Source organism: Pipistrellus hanaki, assembly GCF_964339955.1.
Source record: "Pipistrellus hanaki genome assembly, chromosome: 6".
Taxonomy (NCBI): domain Eukaryota; kingdom Metazoa; phylum Chordata; class Mammalia; order Chiroptera; family Vespertilionidae; genus Pipistrellus; species Pipistrellus hanaki.
In genome coordinates this window covers 17,139,769-17,167,698 of record NC_140508.1, presented here as the reverse complement: position 1 = coordinate 17,167,698, position 27,930 = coordinate 17,139,769, and the positions used below count along the sequence as shown (strand labels likewise).

The 27,930-nt window shown below is 51.6% G+C and overlaps 2 protein-coding genes across 2 annotated transcripts in view; both read right to left on the bottom strand.

The window, feature by feature from the left end:
• LOC311624161 (general transcription factor II-I repeat domain-containing protein 2A-like) overlaps positions 1-27,930 on the bottom strand; it is a 324,681-nt gene that overhangs the window by 212,943 nt on the left and 83,808 nt on the right. The window lies entirely within an intron of this gene.
• NKX2-2 (NK2 homeobox 2) lies at positions 137-10,563 on the bottom strand. Its single transcript, XM_084888952.1, has 3 exons — positions 10,451-10,563; positions 2,574-3,235; positions 137-1,596 (listed from the first exon to the last, which is right to left on the bottom strand). The coding sequence occupies exons 2-3, from the start codon at positions 2,830-2,832 to the stop codon at positions 1,028-1,030; spliced, it is 828 nt and encodes a 275-aa protein (XP_084745078.1). The 5' UTR covers positions 2,833-3,235; positions 10,451-10,563; the 3' UTR covers positions 137-1,027.

Sequence of the window (27,930 nt, the reverse complement as noted above, 5' to 3'; positions counted from 1 at the left end):
GGAGACGCGCGGGGAGCGGAGCTGCCAGCGGCCTGGCTGGGGTCTGTGCCCAAGCCTCGGCTCGGCCCGGCGCAGGGCGACAAAGTATAACAGTCGGAGGGCCCGGCTTTTTTTTTTTTCTTTTTTAACACAGGATTTTTATTAAAATTCTTATTTTAAAAAATCGAAAGTTTTCAGCGCCCGGCGCTCATGGGGAACCTCCCAGAACCACGGAGCTCCAAGTTCGGGGCTCAGGGCCCGGGGGATAGGGCAGGGGGCTTCGCGCCTACCATTACATTTTCCTTTTTTATTTATATCTGAGAAATGTTTGCACTGAACAAAAATTTAAAAAAAGCAAAGAGAACAGAGGTAACCGAACATAAGCAAACCAAAACAAACCACAAAGAAAGGAGCTGGACCTCCGGAGAGAACAGGCCCACCCCGAGGGTCCATGTTGGCAACAATCACCACCGCTATTTACAACGAAAAGCGAAATCTGCCACCGGTTGTCAGAACGTTTACATGGCCATAAATATTGAGCGTTTTCTTATAAAAAAAAAAAAGGAGACCAAAAAAAATCTTCTATACGTGAACGTTCTCCACTTGCTTTAAAAGAAGACTGTGGACAAGATCGCTACGCACGCAACCATAGTTAACAAAATTCACAAAAGCAGGGGGAAGGGGAGGGAGGTTGGTTGGTCTTTTTTTCCCCCTCCTTCCGGAGCCCGGACGAGAACTCAGAGTCGATGTCGGTCTCCTCCCTCCCCTCGGGGGAGAGACAGAGGCGCGGAGCTGCGCAAACATTCTGTAAACACGGCTTAAGGAGTCCGGCCCTCTCCAAAGGTTCAAAAGGAGAGAGGGGCCGGGATGATCTGCCACTCCAAGGGGGTGCACGCAGCTTCCCGGCGCCCCCCACCCCCCAACGAAGCCCAGAGTCCACTCGACCCCAGGATCATAATAATTATTATTATAACAACAACCAGGACCAAGTTCTCCTGCCGCCGGGGTGGAGCCTGGGCCCAGCGCCACGAGTCTCGGGGGGCGGCGCTCACCAAGTCCACTGCTGGGCCTGCACCAGGGGGTGCGCCGTCGAGTACTGGGGGGCGCCGGCCGCGCCGTACTGGGCGCCGTACTGCATGTGCTGCAGGGACTGCGCGCCGTACGCCGCCGAGAAGGGGATGCCCGCCTGGAAGGTGGCGGCCGCCAGGTCCTGGGCCTTGAGCGCGTGGCACGGCTTGCCGTCCCGGACCAGCACGGGCACGGCCACGCGGCGCGGCGAGGGCAGGGGCGTCACCTCCATACCTTTCTCGGCGCGGGCGCGCTTCATCTTGTAGCGGTGGTTCTGGAACCAGATCTTGACCTGCGTGGGCGTCAGGCGGATGAGGCTGGCCAGGTGCTCGCGCTCCGGCGCCGACAGGTAGCGCTGCTGCCGGAAGCGCCGCTCCAGCTCGTAGGTCTGCGCTTTGGAGAAGAGCACCCGCCGCTTCCGCTTCTTGCCCGCGTCCCCCCCGCCGCCGCCCGCCGTCTCCTTGTCATTGTCCGGTGACTCGTCGGCCGAGGGCTCCGGAGACTTGGAGCCGGGGTCCTGGGGTGCCGCGCCGGCCGCCAGCCCGTGTACTGGGGGGAGAGAAGAGCATCAGGCGCCCCGAGGCCGTGCGCCCCCGGGGCAGCCAGACCCCGCGCGCCCGCTCCCTCCGTGCGCCCCGCGCCGAGCCCGCTGCCTGCGCCTGGGCCCCTCGCACCCCCGCTCCCCGCTCTGCTCCACGCCTGACGGAGCCCTTGGCATCCGCCCTGCCAAAGAGAAGCCAGGATTGGGGACTCCGGGCTTATGTTTCTGGGGGTTCGCACGGTGTGGGTGCGTATGGGGGGAGTGGCGCGCGAAGATCACCGCGGGCGAAGGGCTTCTGCCCCCTTAAGCAGTGTTCTTTCCGGAGAGACGTGGGCAGATTTTTTAAAAAAGGAAACCCGGGTATTGGGGGGGGGGGGCAATGGTAAAATATGTACACAGATAACAATTTAATAAAAAATAAAATTAAAAAAAAGGAAACCCGGGCATGGATCAGCTCTGGTATTGAAGGCAGATTTTAGGGGCTTTTCTTCCCCCCCCCCTTGTTTTTGACACCCTCCACTCCACACAAAGCGTCCTCTATGATCCGTCAAGGGCCAGGATGAGCTATTTATACCCGGACCACCAGGCGCCCTCTGCCCCCCCCCCCCCACCGGTGCCCAGTGCTCGCTGGCTGGTTCCAGGGCTCCAGGCCATGTCTCCTGGCTGTCCTTAGGGGAGGGGGGAGCTACCGTCCTGCAGGGGGGCTTCCGTAACCTTGGGAGTTGTTCCCCTGCCCTGTTTCTCTTAATTTTTCTCTTTGAAAAAAATAAAAACCTGAGCCCAAGTCCTTTTACGGGACTAGGAGCGCTTGATGAGAAGGAAACAGCTTTGCAAATCTTGGCAGGAGCGCAGGGCGGCGGATCCGGGCTGAGATAGCTCCGTTCTCCCTCTCCCCACTGCGCCCTGAGCTCCCGCCCCAGGGGCAGAGGCGGCCGCAGGGACAGAGGCGGCCACCAGACTGGAGGCGGCCAGGTTCGCTACTCACGGGAGTACTGGAGGCCCTCGGTGCTGGCCAGCCAGCGCGTGTACGGGTTGTCGCTGCTGTCGTAGAAGGGGTTCTTCAGGGGCAGGCCGGGCACCGCGTCCAGGGCGCCCTGCCCCAGAGGCCCGGTCCTCTTGGCGGGCTCCGGCCCCTCACCCTCCTCCTCCGGCTCTTCGGCCGCCGAGCCGTCCTCGTCGTTGGTGTCCGGCAGGTCCAGGATGTCCTTGACCGAAAAGCCCGTCTTTGTGTTGGTCAGCGACATGGCTGGCTTGGGACCTCGGGATGTACGCCTCCAAAGTTGTGGCTTTCCTCGGTCAGTTCTTGGCGCTCCCCAGATTGGGACGGGGAGGGGTGGTGGGGGGAGGGGATGGGGAAGGGGAGAAGGGATGGGCTTTAATTATTGATATAATTATTAAAAAAAAAAAGAAGAGGGGAGGAAAAAAAAAAGAACGATGGGGAAGGGAAGGCGGGATAAAGCCCAGCGCTGGCAGCGCCTCTCGGTCCTCTGAAAAGACGCGGGGAGCCGGGCGGCCCAGCGCCGGGCCGGTTAGGCGTCAGCTCGGGCTCCGGGGGCCGCCGGGCGCGCGGCGGCGGCTGGTGGCGAGGAGAAAATGGGCCATTGCCCGGGCGATCAGTCCATATAAGGCTGGGCTCCACTCGCGAACCTGGGGAAGGAAAGGGGGGAGGGGAGGGGAAGAGAGGGAGGGAGGTAGCGAGGGAGGGATGGGGCGCGAGGGAGGAAGCGAGAGAGAAGGGTTGGGGGGAAAAAAGGGGAGGGGGAGAGACATTAACACCCAAAGGTTGGCCACGTGTGGGCGGGTCCTGGAAGTCAAGTGGATGAAGACAGTATTTGCAGATTTGAAATTGTGGGTTTTGGGGAGCTCCGCGCTTCCCAGCCAGCGGCCCCCTCTACAGCGAGATGAGAGGGGTAACGTGTCAATTAATTGCAAAGACAGGGCGAGCCTCTCTTTTTTTTTTAAACACCTCAGTATTTACATACAAAGGACCGCCGCTGTCGCGCTCGGGAGTCCACACACTTGAGAAAGCGCCCGTTTTAACAAATTGCAATCTTTTAAAAAGCGGGGGTGTGTGTGGGGGAGGAGGCGCGAGGAAACAAAACACACCGAGAGGATGGGGTAAAGAAAAAAAAAATCCTCCTTAAAATCCTCGGGTTCCCGGCTCCCCGCCCCCGCGCGCCGGCCCCCAGCAAGCCGGGAAATGGGCGATTTGTGGCGCCTTCGCAGGAGGGGCGGCGGGGGAGGGGGTGTTAGGGGGCGGCTGCCGAGCCTGGAAATCTCTCCTCCCCGTCGCCGGGGGCTCCCTCCACCAGACCCGGTTCAAATGGCAAGAGCCCAACTTCTGTAAGCCTCCTAGGTCAATATTTTGGTTGGGGCTTAAGGATGAGTGCTAGAAATGACAAGGCGACTAATTGATTCCAGTGAACGACGACGAGAGAGCCCGAAAAAGCCCAGAAGAGAGATGGGCTAGGGCCGGCCAAAGTCACCACCAGACGACATCCCCCCCCGCCCCAGCCCCCCTTTATTTGCTAAAGACTTATTTATTTCCTCCTCTCCGCCTTCCCCTCCATCCCTTTGCGCCAGAGGATGGCTGGGCAGGCAGTTGACTCGCTGCTTGGAGGCGGCCCCAGGAGGGGCGGAGGGGAGGTGGGGAGTCCCAGCTGAGGCGGGGTACCCACCCCTGCCCAGACGCCTCTGGGGTTCCTCTGGCCGCGTTCTCCGGGTGGAGGGTAAGGCAGACCGCCCCGCAACCTCCCTGCCTCTTAACGCGTCCCTCTCTCCAGCCCCTCCCTCTGTAGCCTCCTGCAGGGGTGGGGGGCGGGGTTGCTGTCTCCGGCCGGGGTGAGGACCCACAAAGCCGGGGGTGGGGGTGGGGTGGGGGGGATGGAGGTGCAGGGCGGGCGGATGATGCTGCGTTTTCCTCTTCCAAGGGAATCCTTTCATTTTGTCCCCCTTTGGGCGCATTCCGAGGACGAGACCCAGGCTCCCAGCTAGCGCTAGGTGTGGGTTCTGTCCCCAAGCTCTCGCCAGCCGGGGAACAGAACTTTTCCTGGGACAGAGCCTCTCCTAGGCACCGCGCTTCCTGGCCCTCCCCTCGGCTTTTTTTGGGGGGGAATATAGGGGGTGGGGGGTGGAGAGGTGGCCACCCTTTTCCACCTCCGCTCCCTACTGAGCTCCGGGACGGTGCTTGGCCTGGGGGCTGGAGGGGCTGGAACCCTGGTCCTGCCTCTGCGTCCGCCAGCCCAGGCCCCGGCCCCACCGTCCCCCTCGCGTGCAGCTGCGGCCGCCTCGGCGCCCTGTCGCCCCCGTCGCCCCCGGGTTGCCAGGGCCGGGCCAGGGCGGCCCTCCCGGCGCGGCCCGGCGGCTCTCTGCAGCCCTCGCTGCCTCGGCCTCCAGTATGTGACGTGGGTGACAATGGCCCAGGTTAGAGGGAGCTCCTCCCCGGCGCGTCCTGGGTGGTCGGACCCGGGCAAACACAAATACAAACCGATTGCTAAGCTGCGGACAATGGGCGAAATGTAGACAAATGTCCCGCTCCCGTTGGAAGCCTTTGTCCCCACTCGGTTTTTGCATTTATTTCGGCGGCGAAATAATGCATGATTGACGCCCTCTTTCAGCGCGCCCTAACTGTTTGGAATAAATCTAAGGTTGTTCCTAGTTGTCATGGCATTCAACCCTTTTCAATGGACTATCTCTTCATTCATTTCTGAATCCGTCCACAATATTAAGGAAACCCCTTCATGTCGACGCTCCCCGTTTCTCTCTTTCTCTTCCTACTTTTTCTTTTCTCCGTTCTCCCCCTCCTTCATCTCCCCCACCCCCCCGCAAGAATTAGAACTGGTTTGAACCGTGTTCTTCGAACCCATTACTTTTCGTGCTTTTTTCCCCCCCTTTCTCCAGTCTGCCTTTCTTAGCCTCCTTCCTCCTTCCCTCCCTCTCCCTCTCCCCCTTTCACGTGGGAGGAGGGCAGTTGGTCCTGCAGGAGTGTGTGTCGGGGGAGAGTTTGGAAAGGGGGGGGGAATGCAGGGGTGGGTGGGCCTGCCCAGCCATTGTTACTCAGCCGCTGAATAAATAACTGGCCAGGAAAAGTTCCCCAGTCCGGGCCCTGCAGGGAATTCTCCTGTGGTCCCTCCTCACCCTCCTCTGTCCGAGGGAGAAAGGGTGGGCTGTCTCTCTGGCATCAGGACAGGTTCCGGGGATGGGGAAGGACCAGGCCAATCCACTTCTTGGACTGGGTGGAAAATGGTCTTTGGTGATAAGTGTCCCTTCTCGCATGTCCCAAGAGTCATCATTGGGGGGAGGAGACACCCCCCCCCCCCCAACGCCTTCCAGGGGTCCTGTTCATTTCCTCACCTCCAACCACCTCTTTCTCTTCAGTTTACAACTTCTCCCTCCCTTCCCCCAACATGGCGGGCCTTTCTCCTTGGATCTGATCAGCACTGCCACTCCGGATCAAGTCTCCTCCCTGAGGGGCTTGTCCCTCAGAGCACTGAGAGACAGACCACCTCCCCACAGGGAACCCTGGCTCCTGGAAATGGATCCTGGAGAGGGAGTGCTGGCCCAGCCCCATTCACCCAAGGCCAGGCTCCTCAAGCCACCCTTGACCTCAACCTATCCGGGCCTTCCACGCGGGGGGCGCACTGCCCTCTTCCAGGAGCACCTGCAGGGGCACCATTTCTTGCCCACAGAGTCCATCACCGGGGTCTCCACTCCCCGCTCTACCCACACTCAGCACCACCCGGGCTTTGGGGCCGCGGGGCAGGCGGGGAGCTGGAGGTAGCTTCTGCCTCGTCTCCAGATGCCCCGCTCTGCGCCCTGCCAGAGCCCCTGCACTCACTGTCTCTCCCCCGGGACTGGCGAGTCCATTTTCCGGGTCTCTTCCTGGCCTCTTCCTGGCCTGGTGGCTCCGCACCCGCTTCCAAAAGCACTGACATTTGCAATTGAAATGGCTCCGGGAGACCCCTGGGAGGCCCCTAATTGAAGGGGAGAAACTCGGCTCGTTAGAGGAAGATCATAAAATGCAAGTCCCCCAGGAGCAGGCTGTGGACGCCTGCCGGCCTGAGCGGACCAGCTGGCGGCTGAGGGCAAGCCCGGGGCCCAAAGCACGCTCCAGGGTCTCCCGGGTTCCCGGTGGCCGGGAGAGAGGGGGCCAGACACCAACGCACCTTTCTGCACCAACTAACTAGGTGATTGCATCCCAGAACTCTCCAGGAGGTCTCCTTTAGCACCACAGCCCGGCCTTTCAGAGCCAGGGCCTTCCTGCACTGCCAGAGCCCGCACACTCAGAAGGCTGAGAGGGCCCGCCCCGCGCCCTGCCCCCGACCTCAGTCCCTGCCACGCACCCCCCTCCTGCCCCTGATGTTCCTGTGCTGCAGGAAGGAGATTTTGATAATTGAGGGGTAGCCTGGGCACACCCCATGCCTAGGAGCCTGGCTGAGGTTATGCTCTGGTCTCCCAGCTCGAATTCTTTAGCACATTCTCCCCAGGTCCCCTCTGCAGGGAGAAGACACGGTCCCATCCAGCGTTGCATCAGGGCTGGCTTTCCGGGAGCTCGCCAGCCAGCGCTCTGCCCCGTGCCTGTGGGCTGCAAACTTGGGGACGAAGTTGAGGCGGGTGCTGGAAGTTTGATCACAGGATGTTCTAGGCCGGAGGGAACCGGGCCTGGCACGAGCTCCGCCTGTGACCCCTGCCAGGGCCACCTGAGTGGCCAGAGGTCCCCTGGCCCTGGTCTTTGTTTTCAGCAACGGGGGCTCCTGGTTCCTTACAAATTCTGAGCTGGGTATTCCTTCCTCCCACGTTCAGGATGGGGAGCTGCAGGCCCGAGGGGAGGTGGAGGAGGGGAGGAAAGGAGTCTTCCTCCTTTGGGAGGCTTCTCAGGACATCGAGCTGTTCCGGGCGGGCGGTTCAGGGCTCCCAAGAGACCCAACCGCAGGCGGCTGCAGAGGGCGGCGGGGGGCCGGACCATCGGCGGAGGTCTGGGGTTGGGGTTGGGGATGGGGGTGAATGTACACAGGCTAAGTGTTCCCACTCGAGCACAAGTGGCCCTCCAAGGCGGCCCAGTGTTTACCTGTTTACTTTCCCAGGTAGCTCAAACACGAGCGCCTTTTCGGAGCCGGGAGCCTGGGGCTGGCCTCCCCGGTCCTCACTTTCCCACACTGCGGCCTCACGCCCCCTGTTGGGGGAGGGGGAGGAGGAGGGGAGAGGGCTAAGCAACAGCAAGCCAGGCAGATAGGAAGGTGATTTTGGGAACTGAGGAGAGGCCTGGGCACACCCCACAGGAGCCTGGCTAGGCGGGCTGTGGATGGAGTGGGCAGGCTCAGGTGGCAGCCACACCCCTCGCCCTGCATCTGAGCTTCAGGGCCAAAGGGGAGGCTCTCTGCTCCCATCCTTCCCCTTTCAGAATGGAGTTTAGGGCAGGAAAAGTCCTGGGGGGGGTACTCTGGTGTGGGCTCTAAAGAGGGGGTGGCCTTGAGGAGCCAAAAGCTTGGGCAGCCCTGGGCGGCACCCCCTGCCCTCCCCACCCAGATACACACTTCCAATAATTAAAAATACAAGGTCTTTCCCCCTGGATTGGAAACACGAATTTCTTTGACTTCATGTCTTTTCTTTCTTCTTCTCCTTTTTATTATTATTATTAATTATTATTATTATTATTATTATTGGAATGAAAAGGGGCTGAAAGGAAACTCCTTTCCCGGCACAGTGTGTGCCTGAGCTCCGGGCACCCCCACCCCCACCCTATCGCAGATAACAGCCTTCAAGTGGATTACTTTATTGTCTGGTGAGCGCCAAGGTGCAAGCAAACCTCTTCATTCACTCCCCGAACAAAGCGCGTTGCACCTTCCTGCTCGAGCGAGGATTAGCGGCGGGGACACAAAGGTTCTGTCCAAGGGGTAAGGTTTATTTTATCTCGGGCCTGAGACTCCGAGCGCGGCCCGCACTCACTATCAATGGGGACAGAAAACGCTGCCCCATCTGGCCCCATCACCTTTAAGATGCACACCTCTAAAATGGCCCAGGTGGGGGAAAGAACACTGTGTGTGTGTGTGTGTGTGTGTGTGTGTGTATGTGTGTAAGAGACCGAAAGCCCTGCCAATGTGCAACGGATGGGGGCTGGGCAGGAGAGACCCTTAGCCACTGGACACATGAACCCAACAACAGTGAGGGCTAGTGTGAAGGAGCAGAAAACCTCTGCCCACTGGGGTTCACCTCTTAAAACTGCCCCACGAGGGGAAGAACGAGTGGGTGCCTGCCAGAGGACAGTCTCCCCCCCCCCCAAGTCACCGAGAAGGTGGTGGGCAGTGTTTCAGACCCAGAGGCAAAGCTCTGATTCTGGGTTTTGGGAAAAGCCCCCATCCCTCCCTGGGGGACCCAGGGACTGTAAAGTCAGGGAGAGAACTGATCTTGGGATCTGAGCCTGGAGTTTCCTGCAATTAATTGTGGGTGCAGGATGTAGGCATCCCGTTAGCCACCTCCTCCCTCTTTTTTTTTCCAAAGTGAAATCCACATTTCCCCAATTATCGGCTTGAATAATAATAATAATAAAAAGACAGCTATCTCCCGAGGATATAAATTGTAATAGAAATTAGGATTTCTCTCTTTATTCATCAGCATCATTGCTCGGGCGTCAGACCCCCGCGGACATATGTTAGGCCTTTGATAAATGCACTTTAATGAGATCTTTGAAAAAAGCATCCCGTACAATAAAAGGCCAGAAAAACCGTTTAACTTTCATGGATGTTAAATTGAACACAGAACGTGGCTCGGGGGCGCGCTGCAAAATGGAACCGGCCTCCCTCCAATATCTGGTTTTAAGACGCGGCTCTAAGCCCCCCTCGGGCCAAATGAGGCTGCCCCAGCCAACCCATTGTCAGCGATTTATCCGGGGAACCGAACGCCGCGTCTCCCCGAGCAAAACCCTGGGCTGCCTTCGCTCCGATGATTAAATATGTTGCAATGAGATTACGCGTCGTCAGCGTCGCCTTCGGCCACGTAGGTCCAGCCAAGCCCGACCTCCCCCCAGAAGGGCGATCTCAAGGCAGGAGATGTGGGGTTCTCGAGGAAACATGGCGCTGAAAGCACGTTCTTATCTGAATTTACTTCTTAGCACGTGACGGACTCGTTACCCACAGGACTTCCAAAAACAGGCGGCCTCTCCTAACGGGAAAATCCAGCCCTTGGCGCTGGCCCCGGCGGCCGCGCGGAAGGCGGTCCGGTCCTCGCCGGCCCAGGGCAATCAATCGCGCTCCCCGCCTGCGCCTGGAAGGACAGGGAACCGACCCTCGAGGGTCCTGGGCAGGAGAAGAAGGGGTTCCTGGGGGACGGAAGGTCTCATTTCTCCAACCCGAGCACCAGAGGTTTGCAACCATCCTGCAGACGCAACGCCCCCTTTTCCTCCCCAAAGTGGCTCCGTGCATTGTGTGTGTGGGGTGGTGGTGGGATTGGGGGGCGTGGGGAAGGCTGGGGGGAAGACGTAGAGGGGATTGGAAAAGAGGGGTCGCCCCTCGGAGACCGGGACCTCAGCTGACCCCACTGAGGCTCATTCCTGATCCTCTGGCGATCTCTACTGACGCAAACGAGAACTGTCCAGCTCCCGGCGCGGCCCGGCGGCACTCCCCCCGCCAAGTCCGAGCTGGAGCCGCCTCTCCGGCGAGCCTGCCCGCCGCCCCGGCCCGGCCCCGGCCCTCCGCGTCCTCCTCTCCGCACGGCGCCCCCAAGTCCTGGCCCAGTCCCGCCGGGGAGAGCCCCTTTCTCCACCAGGCGCCATCCCCAAATTACCTTCGGGACCCTTGGCCCTGCCCGAACCTCCCCCCCACCCCCCGCCCCAGTCTCTAATCCCCGCGACGCACCGGGGAGACTTACCGGGCTGAGGCGGGTGCAGAGGCGGCCCCTTCCTCGCGGCGGCGGCGCGGGCAGCCGAGGAGCATCGGGCACCGGCGGCGGGAGACTGCGGGCCCGGCGCTCCGCCTCCCGCTCCCGGGCGCCGGCCAAGCCCCGCCGCCTCTCCCGGCGCGTCTTTATCCGGCCCCGCCGCCCGGCCCGGCCCGCGCCCCGCCCCGCCGCGCTCCGGGCGGGGCTTGGGGACCGCGGGCTCCGGGCGCCTCCGGCCCCCCGCCCCGCCCCGCCCCCGCCCGCTGCCCGCCCCGCTCCGCCCGGCCTCGGCCCCCTCCCCGGGCCGGCTGCTCCGGCTGCGGCGCCGGGAAGTGCGGGGCGGCGGGGCGCTGGGCTTCGACGGGAGCTCAAACTTTTCTGGTCCGCGGGGCCCGCTCCTTCCCAGGTGACCCGGGCCGGACCGCGAAGTCCGCTGGGGACTCCAGACACCCGGCTGTTGCACCTGCTGCTTCCTGACTCCGAGGCTTGGGGAGAGGGGGAAGAGGGGAACGGGAGCGCAGAAGCGAGGGCACCCCGAACCCTGGCGCTGCTTAGCGGGGACGGCGGTGCCCGCGCCTCCTCTCCCCGGGTCCGCCGCAGGGGCAGTGCCAGGAGCGCGTCCGGGGGCCGGCGGCGGCGGAGGCCCGCGCGGGGTTGGGCAGGACGAGCCTATGGTGCGTGTCTGACAGCGAACGGGACGCTGAGCTTCATCGCAGCCCCCCGCTCGCCGCCTTCCGCGCAACCCGCCGGCCGCCTCCCCCGCATCCCGCCGGCCGCCTCCCCCGCATCCCGCGGGCCGCATCCCGCCGGCCGCCTGCCGCGCGGGGGAACCGGAGACTCACCTGGAGCGCGCAGGTCCCCCGTGCTCAGTCCTCCCGCCCCGGCGGCTGCGGGGTCGCGGGAGCTCGGGCAGCGGCGTGGCGCCCCCCCCCGCCCAGGCCTGGCTCCCGGACTAGCTGCTCCCGTCCCCCTCCCCCCCCCCCGCGCCCCTAGCGGGCCCGGCCCGGCACAGCACAGCCCCAGCGAAGGGGGCCGCTCCCCCACGCCGCGCGCTCTCTGTTTGTTTTTCTTGCCCGACTGACGTGAGTCAAAATATTGGCCATATGTTCGGTGGTAATAAATTGGGTCTGAGCGCAAACACACTTGGGCTTCGATGGCTCTTTCAGCTGCCACATGGCCGGGTTGGGGGAGGGGAGCGCGGGGCCCGACACCCCCCCCCCCCCAGGCGGGCAGGTTCCCTCTCCTGTGCGCCCCGTGTGGGCTGGGGATCTGGGACCCCGGGCTCTCCTCTCCCTCGCCTCTCCGCCGCCGTCCCTGGTGGCTCTGCCTTGGACCATGCCGCTTGCGGTGAGCCCAGGCTGCTGGCTTCACAAGGTCGCCATCTATAAATTGCTCGGTCGCTAAGACGCCATAAAACCAGAGGGCCAGATGTGGCACGTTATTTATGTGTGAAACCGAGTTTACACTAGATAGGGCGACCCGAGGCCGATAGCACGACTTCGCGGGAGGTCAGGGACCTCTCGCCCTGGGCTCCAGGCTCCGCCTCCTGCACAGCCAGCTCCAGATTGACGGGTGTTGGCTTTTCTGGGAAAGGGAGTCGGCTCTGGGCGGCCCAGGAAGAGAGTGATTTCAGGGGCACTTGTGCCAAGGTGCCACCTGTCCGGTATTAGACGCAGCCTCTGTGACTTACTTCTGCAGCTTGTCTGTTTCCTTTTTATTTTCCAGGCGGTTGTTGACCTTTCATGAGACTTTGGTCTGCACCGTGAAGGTGGTATGTGTAAGCTGAAGATGTTCAAGCCTGCGCATGGGTGGCATTTGGGGGTGGTGACTCTGGAGGGGGGTTTTGGAGGGATGAGGCAGAGATGGCAGTGCTGAGGGGAGAGAGCTGAGACTATGTCTACCTCAAGCCCGACTGTGGGCTTCCGTGTCCCCCAGGAGGCATCTTATTTAAATCCAGTGGCAGCGGAGGCACTCAGGCAGCCCTGGCATTGGCCGTGAGATCCTGGATGCCCGTGTGTTTCAGGAAAGGGAGGCAAGTAGCGTGCAGTCAGAGGAAGCAATTGCTTCATTTTTCTCCTCCAGAAGGAAGGCGGCCTCTGGACTCCCTGTCCCCAAACGGGTCACCTCACGCTTTGCTCACATGAATTCATTAGGAATCACCGTCTCTCCTGTGCCATTATTTTACCGTTTCTTGAAGTGAACCAAATTCTCTCTGCGGTTAATAAGCACTGAGCCAGGCCCCCCACCTTCATTTTCATCTTCAAAACACCTGGGGTTCCCTGAGGGACTCCTTCCCTGGGCCACGGAAAAGAAGAGAGGAAAAGTGTTGCCTACTGCAGGGAAAAACACAAGCATTTGCCTTTACTATTACAAGTTACCCTGGGCTTGTGTTCACCGGATGACTGTCCTTAGGTAGCAGCTAAGGGTGGGAAAATGATGCTGTGGAAAGGGGGTGGGAAAGGAGAGGAGAGCAGATGTGGGTGGAGGTGGCAAGGAGGGAACGCATCCAACAGGTGCCAAAAAAGAGCTATAAAGCAAACCTCTTACCCTTGAGTGCCAAGCACAAACAGTGCTTCTCTAGGTCTGCTCTCCTGGGCCTGAGTGGGAGCTCCCAGAAACCTTTAGTCATTGCAGAGAACTCTGGGGGCAAGCCTGGTGGAATTACCTTGGAAAATCACTACTGCATTTCACTCTTTTTCCCCCCTGGGATTTTATGTTTTTTTTTTTTGTTAAAAAATCTAGAGTGTATTTTACATCACCTCCAAGTGTAAATTTTGGGGTCACCAAGCTACTTTGGGTAAAAATCTGCTTCCTGGATGAGAGGATTGGGAAGTTGACCTTCACATATGTAGTCCTCATGGGGATGGGTGTCTTTGACTAGGAAGTTCCCTCTAGAGAGGCTCACGTATTTTTCCTGCCAATACCACCAACACCTGCTATGCAGTGCACAGAGAGGAAAGCAACGAGCATGGGGAGTCCACGTGGGGTAGTCTCAGAGTGGAAAACTGAGAGAGATGAAGAAAAGAGTGTATCAAGTTAGTCTCCATGGAAACCCTAGTTTACAATAATGAATGTACACGGGCATCAATTAAGCAACTGATAATAAAAATCCATTACAAAGGAGACGTAGCTGGGAGCAAGATTTCAATGAAATACAGTGCTTAGATACAATTCACGTGTCCTCTCTTTGGGCTTATCTAGCAATCCAGGACTAAACTTGATACACACAAGCATCTTCAGATCCAAACAGATTTCACACAGTGTCTTCTCAATTCCATAGTCATGTATATTATCCTTGCCTCAGAGACATTCCTATTCAACCCATGGACTCAAAATTCATGGACTTTTCACCCTGGAGAAACCTTCCTCCATGAAGGTCCGCGGGAGACTTTCTGTGGGGTGCTTATATTGTCCTCTCTATGAGGGAGCAGTTCTCAGGACTCAGTAAAAGCCAACTCAAGCAAACAGAACTTTAGACTGCTTTGAACCAAGGTAGGATATCGTTGCATTGTTTTGAGAAGACTTATACAGTAGTTCTCACAGAGAGATTTCCTCCCTCCTGACAGCTGCCTGGACCTCTATGCAGTCCAGTCAATCCAGGAAGATAGGTACTCGCTCACACTTTCCCTTGGCATCATGCACAGTGGCTAGAGTGGCTCTACATGGAGGTAAGGTCTGACATAGACTCCAAGCAAGGTCAGTGTCCACCGCCCCTGACAATGGGGCGCTGTAAGAAAGCTCTGTGCGTCTGCAAATACCATCAGAATGCAGAATGGAGTGAGGGGCAGACACTGCGGATGGCCAATGCCCCTTCTTCTTCCAGTGTCCTCAACCAGTGAAAGGGTCAGCTGAGCTCATCTGACATATTTGACAGCAGACCTGCTTTTCCTCTGGTGCATCTGTCAGCAGAGTCGGAAGGCAAACAGTAAGGTCTTAGGAGGCTCTTGGGCCTCCAGAGGCTGAGAATCATAAAGCTTCCTCTTATCTCCTGCAGAGAATCTGGGTGAGCAAACACAGCCGGACACAGACCATTTGGTTAAAGCGTTGGCAGCAGCCAAGGAATTTGGCATGATGTGTCAAATTTTCAAGAAGTAAAAATCAAATACATCTAGAGATGGAAACTAAATCAGGGGTTGCCTAGGGTTGGGAGCATGGAAAGGCTGGGAGTGATGGCTGAAGATGGGGAGATTTCTTTTTTGGGTAACTAGAATGTTCTAAAAATGGTTGCATGACTCTATGAACATATTAAAAGCCACTGAATTGTACATATTAAATTGAGTGAATTATATGGTATGAGAATTAAATCTCAATAAAGCTGTTTTTAAAAAACAAAGGCATCTGTTTTTTCTTCTTAGAAGTTAGAAGGGGATGAAAAACAAGTGATCCTAAAAGTTGTTTTTTCCTTTACTCATGTAAAAAAAAAAATTTTATTGGTTTTTTACAGAGGGAGAAAGAGAGGGAGAGGGATAGAGAGTTAGAAACACCCATCAGCTGTCTCCTGCACACCCCCTCCTGGGGATGTGCCTACAAACAAGGTACATGTCCTTGACTGGAATCGAACCTGGGACCCTTCAGATGGCAGGCAGATGCTCTATCCACTGCCAAACCAGTTAGGGCTCCTTTCCTCATTTTTTGCTCTATTTTTAAACACACAGCAAAATTGAAAGAATAGTAGAGTGAGCCTTTTAATACCCTCTACTTGGATTTAATTGCTGTTAACATTTGTCACATATGTTTCATCACTGTATATAAATGCATGTTCTTTTTTGTTAAAGCATTTGGCATTAAGGTTATAGACATCACGATACTTCCCCACTGAATATTTCAGCATGTGCCTTCTTTTAGAAATGTTCCAACAGAATTACAACACCATCACCACACTTTAATTCTATAATTTATATGATACTCATTCCTTATTCAAATTTCTCAAATTTTATCCCCCAAAATATATCTTTATTCCCAGTTTACTCTTTTTTCAGACCCAGAACCTACTCAAGGTTTATCCACTGCATTACTACATTTCATAATTATTATTTTGTAGTTTTGTTATTTCCATATTCTCTTAATTTATAACCATGACCACTCTTCCTTCCTCCCTCTTCCCCTCCCTCCCTCCCTTTCTCCATCCCTTCCTTTATTCCTTTTTTTCCTTCTATCCTTCCATCCTTCTCTCCTTTCTGGCATTGACTCTTGAGAACCCAGACCATTTGTAGAATACTCCCCGCCTTCTGTATTTTCTAGACTGTTTTCTCCTGTGTCATTGCCCTTGCTCCTCTACCCCCTGCACAGTCACAGACTGGATGTTAGATCTAGAGTCTGCATTAGGCCTATACTACACATTTGTGATAGGAATGCCACATATGTGCATGTCACACTGCATCTAATCAGGAAACAAGTCATGTGCCCCTATTTGTGAAGCTAAGTTTGATTACTTGATTAAGGAGGTAACAGCCAGATTATTCCATGTGAATTAGTATGGGATTAGTAAGCAATCTGATGGGTAAATGATGCTTTGGTATTGTTTCAATATTATTCATCACTGTGTACATATCTTCCATATTACCCAATTCATTTTCATCTAGTGGTTTTAGCACCCAAGCATTGTTCAGTCCACATAACTTGCTGGTATTTTTCTATAAAGAAAAGCTTCCTTTCTCTGAGCCCCCATCATGGGCTCACAGAATTAAAATTTTTTAACATGTTACAATCATTAACACCATTCTTTTGATGCTTAAATTATCCTAATTGTTCAGTGCACAGCAATGCTCTAGAAAGTGCTGAGGGAACAGTCAGACATAGAAAATGATGAAAAACTTGGAGAGCCCATGAACTTACAGAATAAGCAATTATTAGTGATTCGCAGCAACTCAAGTTATCACAGAAGACTTCCGTGTATTATATATTTCCAACCAACAATGAGTGGCTCATCACCAACCACAAAAAAGCTCTTATTCCACATTTCCAGGGTGCTCAAATGTGTTACAGATGAAAAACAATCAAAGCCCAGAATGCTTATCAAGTATTATACCATTACCACAAGGCCCATGCGATGACAGTGGCTGGCCAGCCTGCAGGCTGAAGAGCCAGGGAAGAGCTGATGTTGCAGTTCAAGTCTGAAGACCATCAGATGGAGAATTCCTTCTTGCTCAGAGGAGGGATACCCACCTTTTGTTCTATTCAGGCCTTCACTGATGGTGAAGCCCACCCATATTGTGGAAGGTAATCTGCATTACTCAAGTCCCACTAATTTAATTGATAATTTCATCCAAAAACACCCTCACAGGAACACCCAGAGTAATGTTTGACCACCTATTTGGGCACTGTGGCCCAGCCAACCGGACACATAAAATTAATCATCATACAATACTTCCTGATTAACTGATACAAATTTTGCTCCAGGATCCAGGAGTGTTTCTGGAAAGTCTTGAGCTAAGTTTCTGAGCAGCTACAGCCACCAATGCCACCTGATGCCATGTCCTCTGCTCCAAATCTTGCCCTTCCAGTTTCCTAGCATTGGCCTGGACACTCATTGTAACATTCCTGATAAATACTCTTCATTGTAATTCAGACTTAAAAAATATGTTTTTTTTGGTTCTTTCTTCCTTTCTTTCTTTCTTTCTTTCTTTCTTTCTTTCTTTCTTTCTTTCTTTCTTTCTTTCTTTCCTTCCTTCCTTCCTTCCTTCCTTCCTTCCTTCCTTCCTTCCTCCCTCCCTCCCTCCCTCCCTCCCTCCCTCCCTCCCTCCCTCCCTCCCCTCCCTCCCTCCCTCCCTCCCTCCCTCCCTCCCTCCCTCCCTCCCTCCCTCCCTCCCTCCCTCCCTCCCTCCCTCCTTCTTTCTTTCTTTCTTTCTTTCTTTCTTTCTTTCTTTCTTTCTTTCTTTCTTTTTGAATGAGAGAAAGGGAGAAGGAGAGAGGGAAACATTGATGGCAGAGAAACATCATTGGCTGCCTCTTGCATGCCCCCTATTGAGGAATCGAGCCCACAATCCAAGCATGTGTCCTGACTGGGAATCGGACCAGTGATCTCTTGATGCCCAGGACCACACTCAACCAGCTGAGCCATACCCACTGGCTGTAATTCAGACTTTTGAATCAGACACCAGATGCACTTCCTATAAGACAAATACATTTGACCAAATAATGCCTTTTGCAGTCCATAAAAATACCAAGTTATTTGTAGATGGGGGGAAGATCAAGGAATTTGTTTTGGGTTCAAAGGGCAAAATTAGCCCCATGGAGGCTGAATGCACAGATCTCTAAGTCTTTTTTTAATGAATCCTTAAATCTTTTTTATTTAAAAAAAATTTTTTTTAATCCTTACTGAGGATACGTTTTATTGAAATTTCCTTTCCTTTCCTTTCCTTTCCTTTCCTTTCCTTTCCTTTCCTTTCCTTTCCTTTCCTTTCCTGAGAGAGAGAGAGAGAGAGAGAGAGAGAGAGAGAGAGAGAGAGAGGAAATTTTATGTAAGAGAGAAACATCGGTCAGTTACCAATCAGTTGCCTTCTATATGCGCCCCCATGGAGGGATTGAACCTGAAACCTAGGTATGTGCTCTGACCAGGAACTGAAGCCACAATAGGATGACTCTCCAACCAACTGGATCCCTAAATCTTTCATCATCTTATTCTTGTGCTGTACTTTGAAACAATGTTGGTCTCTGCCTTGATTCTACGAGTGAATTAAGAGGCCTGCCAACATTTTAAATGTTTAAAAAATGAGTTTTAGAGAGTGGGAGAGAGAAACATCAATTGGTTGCCTCCAGCACCTGCCTCCACCAGGGATCCAACCTGTAACCTGGGTATGTGCCCTGACTGGGGATCTAACCCGCCACCTTTTGGTGAAGGGGACAAAGCTCCAACCAACTGACATATGACAGCCTTCTTTCCAAATAGGGATATCGGATTCCAAGAACAATGCAAATTTGGGGTAAGCCATGCTTAATATTTGGTTAATTTTTGTAAGACAATGATGAGCACTGTAAAATGGGAATCAACTACGATTTGGGACCATGTTGTGTGGTTACTATTGAATTTCTAGCCGGTGTAGAGGATTCAATCCTAGCAGCATGTAGTTTACTATACACTTACTGTGTCCCTGGCACTGTGCTAAGGCTCTTCATGTGTGTCGTTTCACTTAGGTTTTACAACTTCCTGTGAGTTAAGGAACATCAATTACTATTTTTATTTTAAAGATACGGAAACACACAGATTCTGTAGCCAGAGTGCACGGGCCTAAATCTCTTCTCTTTCTTCTGACCTCAGCAAATTACGTAACCTCTTTGAGCCTCATTTTCCTTCTTTGTAAAATGGAGCTCGTACTAGAACCTGCTCTGAGTGCTGTGAGGATGAGATGAGATAATGTATGTAAAGTGCAGTCTGCCGCTGCCTGGTGCATAGTGGATACTATAACCTCTTGCTTTCCTTACTCTCACTATTACTTCTGGTTACAGAAGAACTGCATTCCAACCTAGAGCTACCTGACCCCAGACGCCATGCTCTTGACCAGCATATAGTGTGTCATAGGACTGATATTGAGTGGCAGCTGGAGATGTTCCAGAAAGTTTCTTTTCCTCAGAGTGAATGTTCTTGTTTTTTTCTCCTCCATTCCTTTTTTTTTTTTTTTTTTACACCGGCCCCTCCCGTAATGTTTGATCTATTCTATTGGTGGCAATGAGGCACCTGAATGCTGGCATTCAGGACTAAATAAACAATGGACTCATGGATGGTTTTTTATTTTTTATTGTTTGAAGAATTACAAATAGTAGTACATATGTCTCTTTTCCCCCCCTCTTGACCTCCCGCCAGCCTCCCCTATCCCCCAACATATGCCTTCACCTGCTCCCCCCCCCCTGCCCCCGTGTCTTGTATCCATTGGTTATGTTTATATGCACACAAACAAGTCCTTTGGTTGATCTCTTACAACCCTCCTCAACCTCCCTTGCCTTCCCGCTATAGTTTGACAGTCTGTTCAATGGTTCTTAATCTCTATAACTATTTCCCCCCATTTCTTTTCTTTGAAAAATCTTGCAACTGCAGAGTAGAAATAAACATACAATAAGAAAAAATGTCCAAGTTCCAATTTCAATGTCTAACAGTTCTGAGACCCAGTTTCAATGTCAAATAGTTCCTTATGTGTACATGTCAGCAATGATATCTAGATGATGGACAGATGGTGGCGATGCTGGTCTGACCCTCTCTGGTTTGGTCCTGGGCAACCTGCAGAGATGCACAGCTGCTGACTGCTAGCGTGGCCAGGCGTTGTCAGTGTCTTCCATCTCTGGACTGTTTCTCCTCTTGTCTTTGTGGTTGGAGCAGACCTGACAACTCCTCTCTGTTGCAGGAATCTCCATGGTCTTGGAGTAGTTTTCTGAAAAAATGGATGGTTTTATTACTTTCCAGTAAAAGGCTGCAGCAGACGACTCTGGAGATGGAAAAATCATGTCATTTTCAAGCAACGCCAGTTTAAGTAAGTAAGTATTTTATTTTATTTTTTTAAAATATATTTTATTGATTTTTTACAGAGAGGAAGGGAGAGAGATAGAGAGCTAGAAACGTCAATGAGAGAGAAACATCGACCAGCTGCCTCTTGCACACCCCCTACCGGGGATGTGCCCGCAGCCAACGTACATGCCCCTGACCGGAATCGAACCCGAGACCTTTCAGTCCGCAGACCGAGGCTCTACCACTGGGCCAAACCGGTTTCGGCTTAAGTAAGTATTTTAAATGTAAGTTAAGTGTGATTCTTTGGTTTCTGGTTGGAGGGTTTGTCTCCATGGTGTCTGTTTCTTGTGCCCAGGACCACTAGGCAGGAGTAGGACTTGGTTGAGTCAAACCCTGAGGGTAGGTGGCTCTTATTGCCCTGGGTTCTCTGTGGGTTAACTCCCTATCTCCCCTACTGCATGAGTCATTGCTCATCTCCCAGTTACTCCTTTGTCCTGCTTTCCTCTTGAGGGTGATGAGGTCCCCACTAACAAGTGAACGCCTTAGTACTACTTAGAGAAGAAACAACTGGCTTTGGTTTTCCTAGGAGGCATCTGACCTCACTGCAATATTGGAAGTAAAACACTTTAGAACAAAACCCAGAGAGTGCCTGAACTGGCATTTCCTCTAATTATTCTATTCTGGGTACTTGGTCACCGGCTCCCTGACCTGTCAGCATGTTAGGAATAGGAGAATGATGGTAGAAAATTACACTAGGTTATACTTTTCACATCCTGAGCATCTTTCCATAGGCGATGCAGCAATCCATCGGCTGTATTACATTCTTGCTTTCGAGTCCTCTAGTGTTTTCTTGGAGAAGTTAATAGTTATCTGATCCTGGTGAGTTTAGCTCTTTGGGTGATCTTTTTGGGAAAAAGGTATCATGGCTGATATCACAGTAAAATAAGTGATAAGGTCTGGGCAATTATAGCAGTGGAGAGAGAATAAATTGCATTCAAATCACAAAATTGCCATCTAGATTATGGTTGTCAGATTTTAACATGTGCTGATATTGCTGTTGGGAAAAAATAAACTCATCATAAATCTCAATGATTCTTTGACAGTTTTCAATTTCAATGGGAAGCATCATGAAAATGATCTGATAAAGGACGTGGCAAAGGGGGAAAAGTTTCATTTTTTTGTCTTGTCAATTTAAAGATCATCTGAGAATTTATAAATCTTTTTGGGTTTACATTTAAAATTGTTTGCATATGAACTTTTTATATGCTGATGATTTCATTTTGGAGGAAATGACATGATTGTTTTTCCTTTCACAGATGGAACTGAGTGGCTTTCTTTTATTTATTTATTAAAAATTAAAAAAATATTTTTATTGATTTCAGAGAGGAAAGGAGAGAGAGATAGAAACATCAGTGATAAGAATCATTGATCGGCTGCCTCCTGCATGCCCCCTACTGGGGATTGAGCCTGAACCCTGGCATGTGGCCTGACCAGGAATTGAACCATGACCTCCTGGTTGATAGGTTGACAATCAACTACTAAACCACATTTGCTAGGCCATTGGAATAGAATGACTTCCATTTCTTCTAAAATTATTCAATCCATCAGTCAATCAGTTAACAAGCTAGTTTTACACAGACTATTTGTTTACTTGATGAATTAGTTTGCAAGGGTTACAGTCACAAATACCACAAACAGGGTGGCTTCAACAATAGAAATTTATTGTTTTATAGCTCTGGAGACTTGAAGTCCAAAACCAAGGTGTCCGAGCATTGGCTCCATCAGAGGGTGGTTAGAGAAGGATCTGTTCAGGCCTCTCTCCTCTCCGTGGCTGGTAGACAGCCGTCTTCTCCCTGTGTTTCCTCACATGGTGTTCTTTCCATGCCTGTCTCCGTCACACACCACATTGAGCACAGCCCCATTACAGAGAAACGACAGAGCCCTGTTTCCAAATTTCCTCCTTTCTTAAGGACACCAGTCATGTTGGATTAGGGCCCATCTCAATGACCTCATTTAACTTGGTTACCTCTCTGGTACAGTCACCTTCTCTGGTTAGGATTTTAGCATATCTTTTTCAAGAGGACACCATTCAACCTGAAACGCTTGGGATGGGTTTAGGTTAGGAGTGATGAAGATCATGTTATGGAAGTCCCAAAGCCCCAAGCCATGCCCTTGTGATGACTAAGTTTAATCTAACTCTAGCACCTGCCTTTGAGTATAAAGGCCTTGGGTTGGGTGTGCAATTGACAATGGGCATTCAAAATATATGACTTTTTTTTTTTTTTCAAGATATAGGACTTTTAAATGAATGAAAATAATAATTTAGAATTAAAACTCCATTAGGAAAATGGGCATACATGTCTTAAATAGCTTCGGGAAAATAAGTTATCTAGGATTGTTCTTCCTGCTGGTGAAACAGCTGTTAATTTTATATATGTGAACTCTGCTATCTCTCTGTCTCAGCTTTTACTCATTATTAAAAAAAAATAAAATAAAGTATCACCCTAGCTGGTTTGGCTCAGTGGGTAGAATGTCAGCCTGTGGACTGAAGGGTCCCGGGCTCAATTCTGGTCAAGGGCACATGCCTGGGTTGTGGCTTGATCTCCAGTAGGGGCACACAGGAGGCAGCCAATAAATGATTCATTTTCATCATTAATTTTTCTATCTCTCTCTCCATCTCCCATCCTCTCTCTAAAAATAAAAAAATATATATAAAAAATAAAAAAATAAAACATATTTAAAAAATATTGAAGCATCTAACTGTATGACTCTGTTAAGCACTGAATTAGTGGGAGATTTTAGGCCTTTTTGATAATGGCCAGTGACTATTTAATGTAATTATAGTGCCTTAATGTTTATATGACTTATGACTTTTAGGTGCTCTCAGCATATTGAGCATGGCCCCATTACAGAATTCTGTTACCAGCACTTGCCCCTGAGTTGCAAGCATCTTTACTTCCATCTTGGAGGAGAAAAACCCACGCCTCAGGATAGGAAAGTCTGTTGTCTAACCCCACAAAAAGGATAGGAAGGGCCACACTGTCCCTCTGTCATGTCCTTTATTCCGGGTCATTCTCTATCTAGATTGTCTTCAAAGCAGCCCTCATGCTCTATTTCAGCATCCCCAGTGGCTGTTTGTGTATGCTGCCTGGCGTCTGGGGCAGGAGCAGTTCTGGATGAGTTGAGAAGAAAAAGGACAAGACTTCTATTATAATGCACTGTTTATTATTGGATCAATATGATCGATGTCCACCTGTCAGATCTGTAACATTATCTGGGAACCAGCAGATGGAGCTGTTACAGATAGCATTCAGAGGTTTGTTTATCCTCCTGAGCACGTGTTTCCATCCTGGGGGAAATGCCACTTCATTGTTAGGGCGGAGGAGTTGTTTGTAGCCAGATGTTGGACATGCTTTTTCTCGTGTCCCCAAGTCTGCAGAACTGCAAGGTCATTTAGGTGGAGGGCCAAGGTTTTCAGGTGGAAAAGGTGGATGGCAGTCTTGAACTGCCTCCCCCCGGCCTCCTCATGGCAGGAAGGACTGCTTACAAAACATACTGCTTTCTGGAAAGCCCACACTTAGAATCGCAGAGGTGCTTACACATGGCAGACTAGAAGGGGAGAGAGAGACTTTGTAAACACAGCATCAATATTGATAGACCCCTGAAGGATGCATATGCAGAGTGCCCCCTGGGGTTGGCAGGGACTGTTTGTCCAGGCAAGCTTCCAGTACTATTCATTCCAGCTGGACGCGACATATGCCGCTTACTTCTGTGATGGAGGGTGGAGGTGGGTTACTCTTTCCATCGCCCACTTTTGAGGATATGCAGAAAACGGGAACTGTATCTATGTTCTCTTTAATAGGGTAGGCATTTGTTTCTTGGGGAGTAATGGAAACTTACTGGTTTTCAAGTATATCAAAGACCACCAGGAGGAAGAGTAGACGTCTGGCTTTCTCCCTCTGGTGTGATCGGAAGGAAAGGAGATTCACTTTGGGGCAGCATGAAGGACGTGGGGGGACAAGATGTTCCAACAGCAAAGGTTGATACATATTGAAACATGTCCTCATGGCCTTTTCCTCTAGGGTAGTTAATAAATACTGATTTTGAAAAGGATGTACGAAGAATTTCAGATTGTGTGTGAGACAATGAGGGTTATGAATTATGAGTCTTTAAAGCCCACTTACTGATTTTTCTGAGGAAAGATGGTATGACGTTCACCAACAGCAACTACATTTTAAAATCTTTTAGAAAAAAATGTTTTCTTTTTTAACCCACATGATAAATAATTAGTGGGATTTTGGACCAAATGTTCATTTTATTCCCTCCTAGCCTATAATACTTTAAGAGTAAAAATTTATATAATAATAAATCATTGAGAAATTGTCTTTATGGTTATAACTATTCAAATTTAATTTAGAGCTAATATGATTTTTTTTTCATTTTTTTCTGTAGTTGGAAGTATTTCTAAAATATATTTGTCCACATTCTCCCAAAGTCATTATAATATACTAAAGATAATTGATAATTTTATTTACTTTTTATTTTTAATCCTCACCCAAGGATATGATTTTTATTGATGAGAGAGAGGGAGAGGGAGAGAGAGAGAGAGGGAGAGAGAGAGAGAGAGAGAGAGAGAGAGAGAGAGAGAGAGAGAGAGAGAGAGATATGGATCAGTTGGGTTGCCTTCCATACTCATCCTGACTGGGGATGGAACCTGCATGCTGGGTATGTGCCTTGCCTGGGAATCAAACCTGTCACCTTTTGGTGTGCAGGATGTTGCTCTGACCAACTGAACCACACCTGCCAGGGCAAGTGATAATTTTAATATGTATTTAGGATCATAACATTGCTGGAGCTATTGTACAGTTCTGGAAAACAAACAGTTTTCCCTCATGGCCTGACCAGCATTTATTAACCACAGTGGGCTGGGGCATGCACAGGAGAGGAAGTGTTTCTGAAATATCCCTGATCTGGCCCTTGCCCCTCGACAGTCAGTTCTGCCTTATGTTTGCTGATTAGTAAAGGATGGCAAGAACTTTCTCTGCCCTTTCAAAGTAATTCTTAAGTTCTCCCCAAAGAAAGAGGATATCAGGGTGGTGGTGTGGTGGTGGTGGTGTGGTGGTGGTGGTGGTGGTGGTGGTGGTGGTGATGTGGTGATGGTGATGTGGTGGTGGTGGTGATGTGGTGGTGGTGGTGATGCGGTGGTGTGGTGGTGGTGGTGTGGTGGTGGTGGTAGTGGTGGTGGTGTGGTGGTGGTGATGGTGGTGGTGATATGGTGGTGGTGGTGGTGGTGGTGGTGATGGTGGTGGTGGTATGGTGGTGGTGGTGGTGTGGTGGTGGTGGTGATGTGGTGGTAGTGGTGGTGTGGTGGTGGTGGTGGTGGTGATGTGGTGGTGGTGGTGGTGATGTGGTGGTGGTGGTGGTGGTGGTGGTGTGGTGGTGGTGATGGTGGTGGTGGTGGGGGCAAAGACTCGCCAGGCTTGCACTCAGGTGAGGAGAGAGTTCTCCATGTGTGGGAAATCCTCTGGACCTGAGGAACATGGGATGGATGCGACTCTGCGACCCTGGGAGGCAGAAAAGGAGCGGGACTGAGCACAGTTGGGGGCCTGAGAAGATGAGATGCTGTGAACAGTGAGGAACTCTGGAAGAGGTGCTTATTGGAACGCAGGGAACTTAGGAAATGGTGTTGCAGAAAGAATCAGACTGTACATGAGGTGCCAGAAAAAAGGTTCAAGAAGCAAAGAAGGTGGCAATACCAGGAGACAGGATGCTGGCAATTTCATGATTAGGTGTGATCTGAGACCTATTGGCCTGCTTGGCTTGAGTTCACTTATCCTTAACTCGAATGCTGCTCTCTGGTGTCATTTATTGTGGTGTGCAGTACAAAGTAGGGGTGTGTGTGTGTGTGGATGTGCATGTGTGCATGCCTACACAATAGGCATTTTCCTGGAGAATTATTTTAATGTAAGATTTGTAAGTTGGGATTCTCCAACCAGCAAAGAAGAGAAATTGCCCAAATGCCAGCTCTAATATGCCAGCTCTAATACAAGGGGTCAGCTTTCCAAAATCCAAAGATGTGTATACAGAATCTTGGCAGTTATGCAACAAAACCGGTAAGAGGTCCCCTCATTTCCCCTTACATAATGTTTTTGAAAGAAACATCACAGATATGTTAGAGAGGGCCAAATTTATGTGGGTTTTTATGATAAAATAAAGCTGTCTAGGAAATTTCAAACCTGCTGCTGGTTGCCTCAAACTGTATTAGCCAAATGAACTAACATGTTTATTTCCATGTGCTTTAGACTGTGATTTTCACCATCATTCCCTTCTGAAATGTTAGGGCAACTAGACTACTTTTCTTTAATAACTACACAATCACTGAGATGCCCCTCTTGGCCACTCTAAGGCGAAGGGTCATGTGTATTTTATGGAATTCATGTTCTCACTGCATGACATCTGCTGGTGCAGACACGTGTTTTTTTTTAAAAAGAAAATCAGGAGAAACCAGTAGCCTGAGGACCTTGGATGCACCTGCTGGCTTTCGAATTGTTTCTGAAGCTGGCCAGCCGTTCCCCCTCCTTCCTGCTTGTCACTGAGGTGGGCTCTCCTTGGAGAGTTCAAACCCAAAAGGGAAGGGGTCCTCTGAACAGGCCTCTGAATGCTCCAGGAGGAAGGACTTCTCCTCAGAAACAGAGGCAACCCTTGTTTAGGGAGGAACTCACTGGCCTTACATTACTTAAGGTGAACATACTGTGTTTGTTTCCCACACAAATACATATAGGCAGCTCGCCATCTTCTGAGGTGGCATGTAATGACACCCAAGTACCTGGCACAAACCTGTAGCCCAGAGAGACTTTGAGGCACCTTTCCATCACGGAAACGAAACAGAAGCTGAGACACTAACCCCCCCGCCCTCAGCGAGCTGAGCAGGGCCTCAGAGCACACACACCTGGGGGAACAGATGGTGTCCCGGTGCTACTGTTATTTACAGTCTGGCTGAATGGCAAATGGCACAGTCTAGGACAGCATGTGGACCAGCGCAGCTAAGCGGGACTGTGTCCCCCAAGGAAGGATCCCTCCATCTTGGTGGAGTCGAGTGTGGCTCCTCCTCACAGAGGAAGTGAGGACCGCTGAGATGGTCAGAAGCGGTGTTTATAGAATGACCCTTCTGGGTGATTTCAGGGCACTCCCGGTCATTCCCAGAGGGCGGCCGCTGCTTGTCTGGATCGTGAATGTCTGTTGCTTACAGCAGCCAGAGCTGCTGTCTTGCACTCATGAAGGACATATACATTTTTATTTGATATTTCCAAATGATGACTACTTGGAAAACTTACTTGCATGAGAAAGGTCTGACTGACAAGCACACACCCTGTGTATGAGAACTTGGGGAGGCCAGCTGAGGAGCAGCTCCTGGTGGGCTATATTAATTCTTTTTATTTTTATTTTATTGATTATGGTATCACATAATTGTCCTCATCCCCCATTCCCATCCCAAACCCCTCCCCACATATGCCCCTGCCCCCCTGTTGTCCATGGCCACTGGTGGTTAGGCTTATATGCATGCACACAAGTCCTTTGGTTGTTTTTTTCCCCTTACCCCCACCCTCTCCTACTTTCCCTCTGAGGTTTGAGAGTCTGATCACTGCTTCTCTTTCTCTGGGTCTGTTTTTGTTCATCAGTTTATGTTGTTCATTATTTCCTCTAGAAGTGTAAGATCATGTGATCCAAGAAATACCCTTCTAAGAACCGAAACTGAGACAAGCCATAATGGATTATGCTGAGAGGCAAATGAATCAGTCTGCAGTGAGTTCTTTTCTGGGCCATCAGTTCTTTTGAGTCCCAATTTCAATGTCAAACAGTTCCTTATGTGTACATGCCAGCCATGATATTTCAGATCTGGTTGGTGGACAATGGTGGTGATGCAGGTCCAACCATCTCTGGTTTGGTCCTAGGCATCCTTCAGCAACACGTAGCTGCTGTCTGCTGGTATGGCGAGGCATTGTCAGTGTCTTTCATCTCTGAACTGTTTCTCTTC

Excerpts from the sequence above, each read along its gene's own strand:
- NKX2-2 (XM_084888952.1), bottom strand. The coding sequence starts at position 2,832 with ATGTCGCTGACCAACACAAAGACGGGCTTTTCGGTCAAGGACATCCTG. Across the intron at positions 1,597-2,573 it reads CGAGGGCCTCCAGTACTCCC|TACACGGGCTGGCGGCCGGC; the intron begins GTGAGTAGCGAA and ends CTCTCCCCCCAG.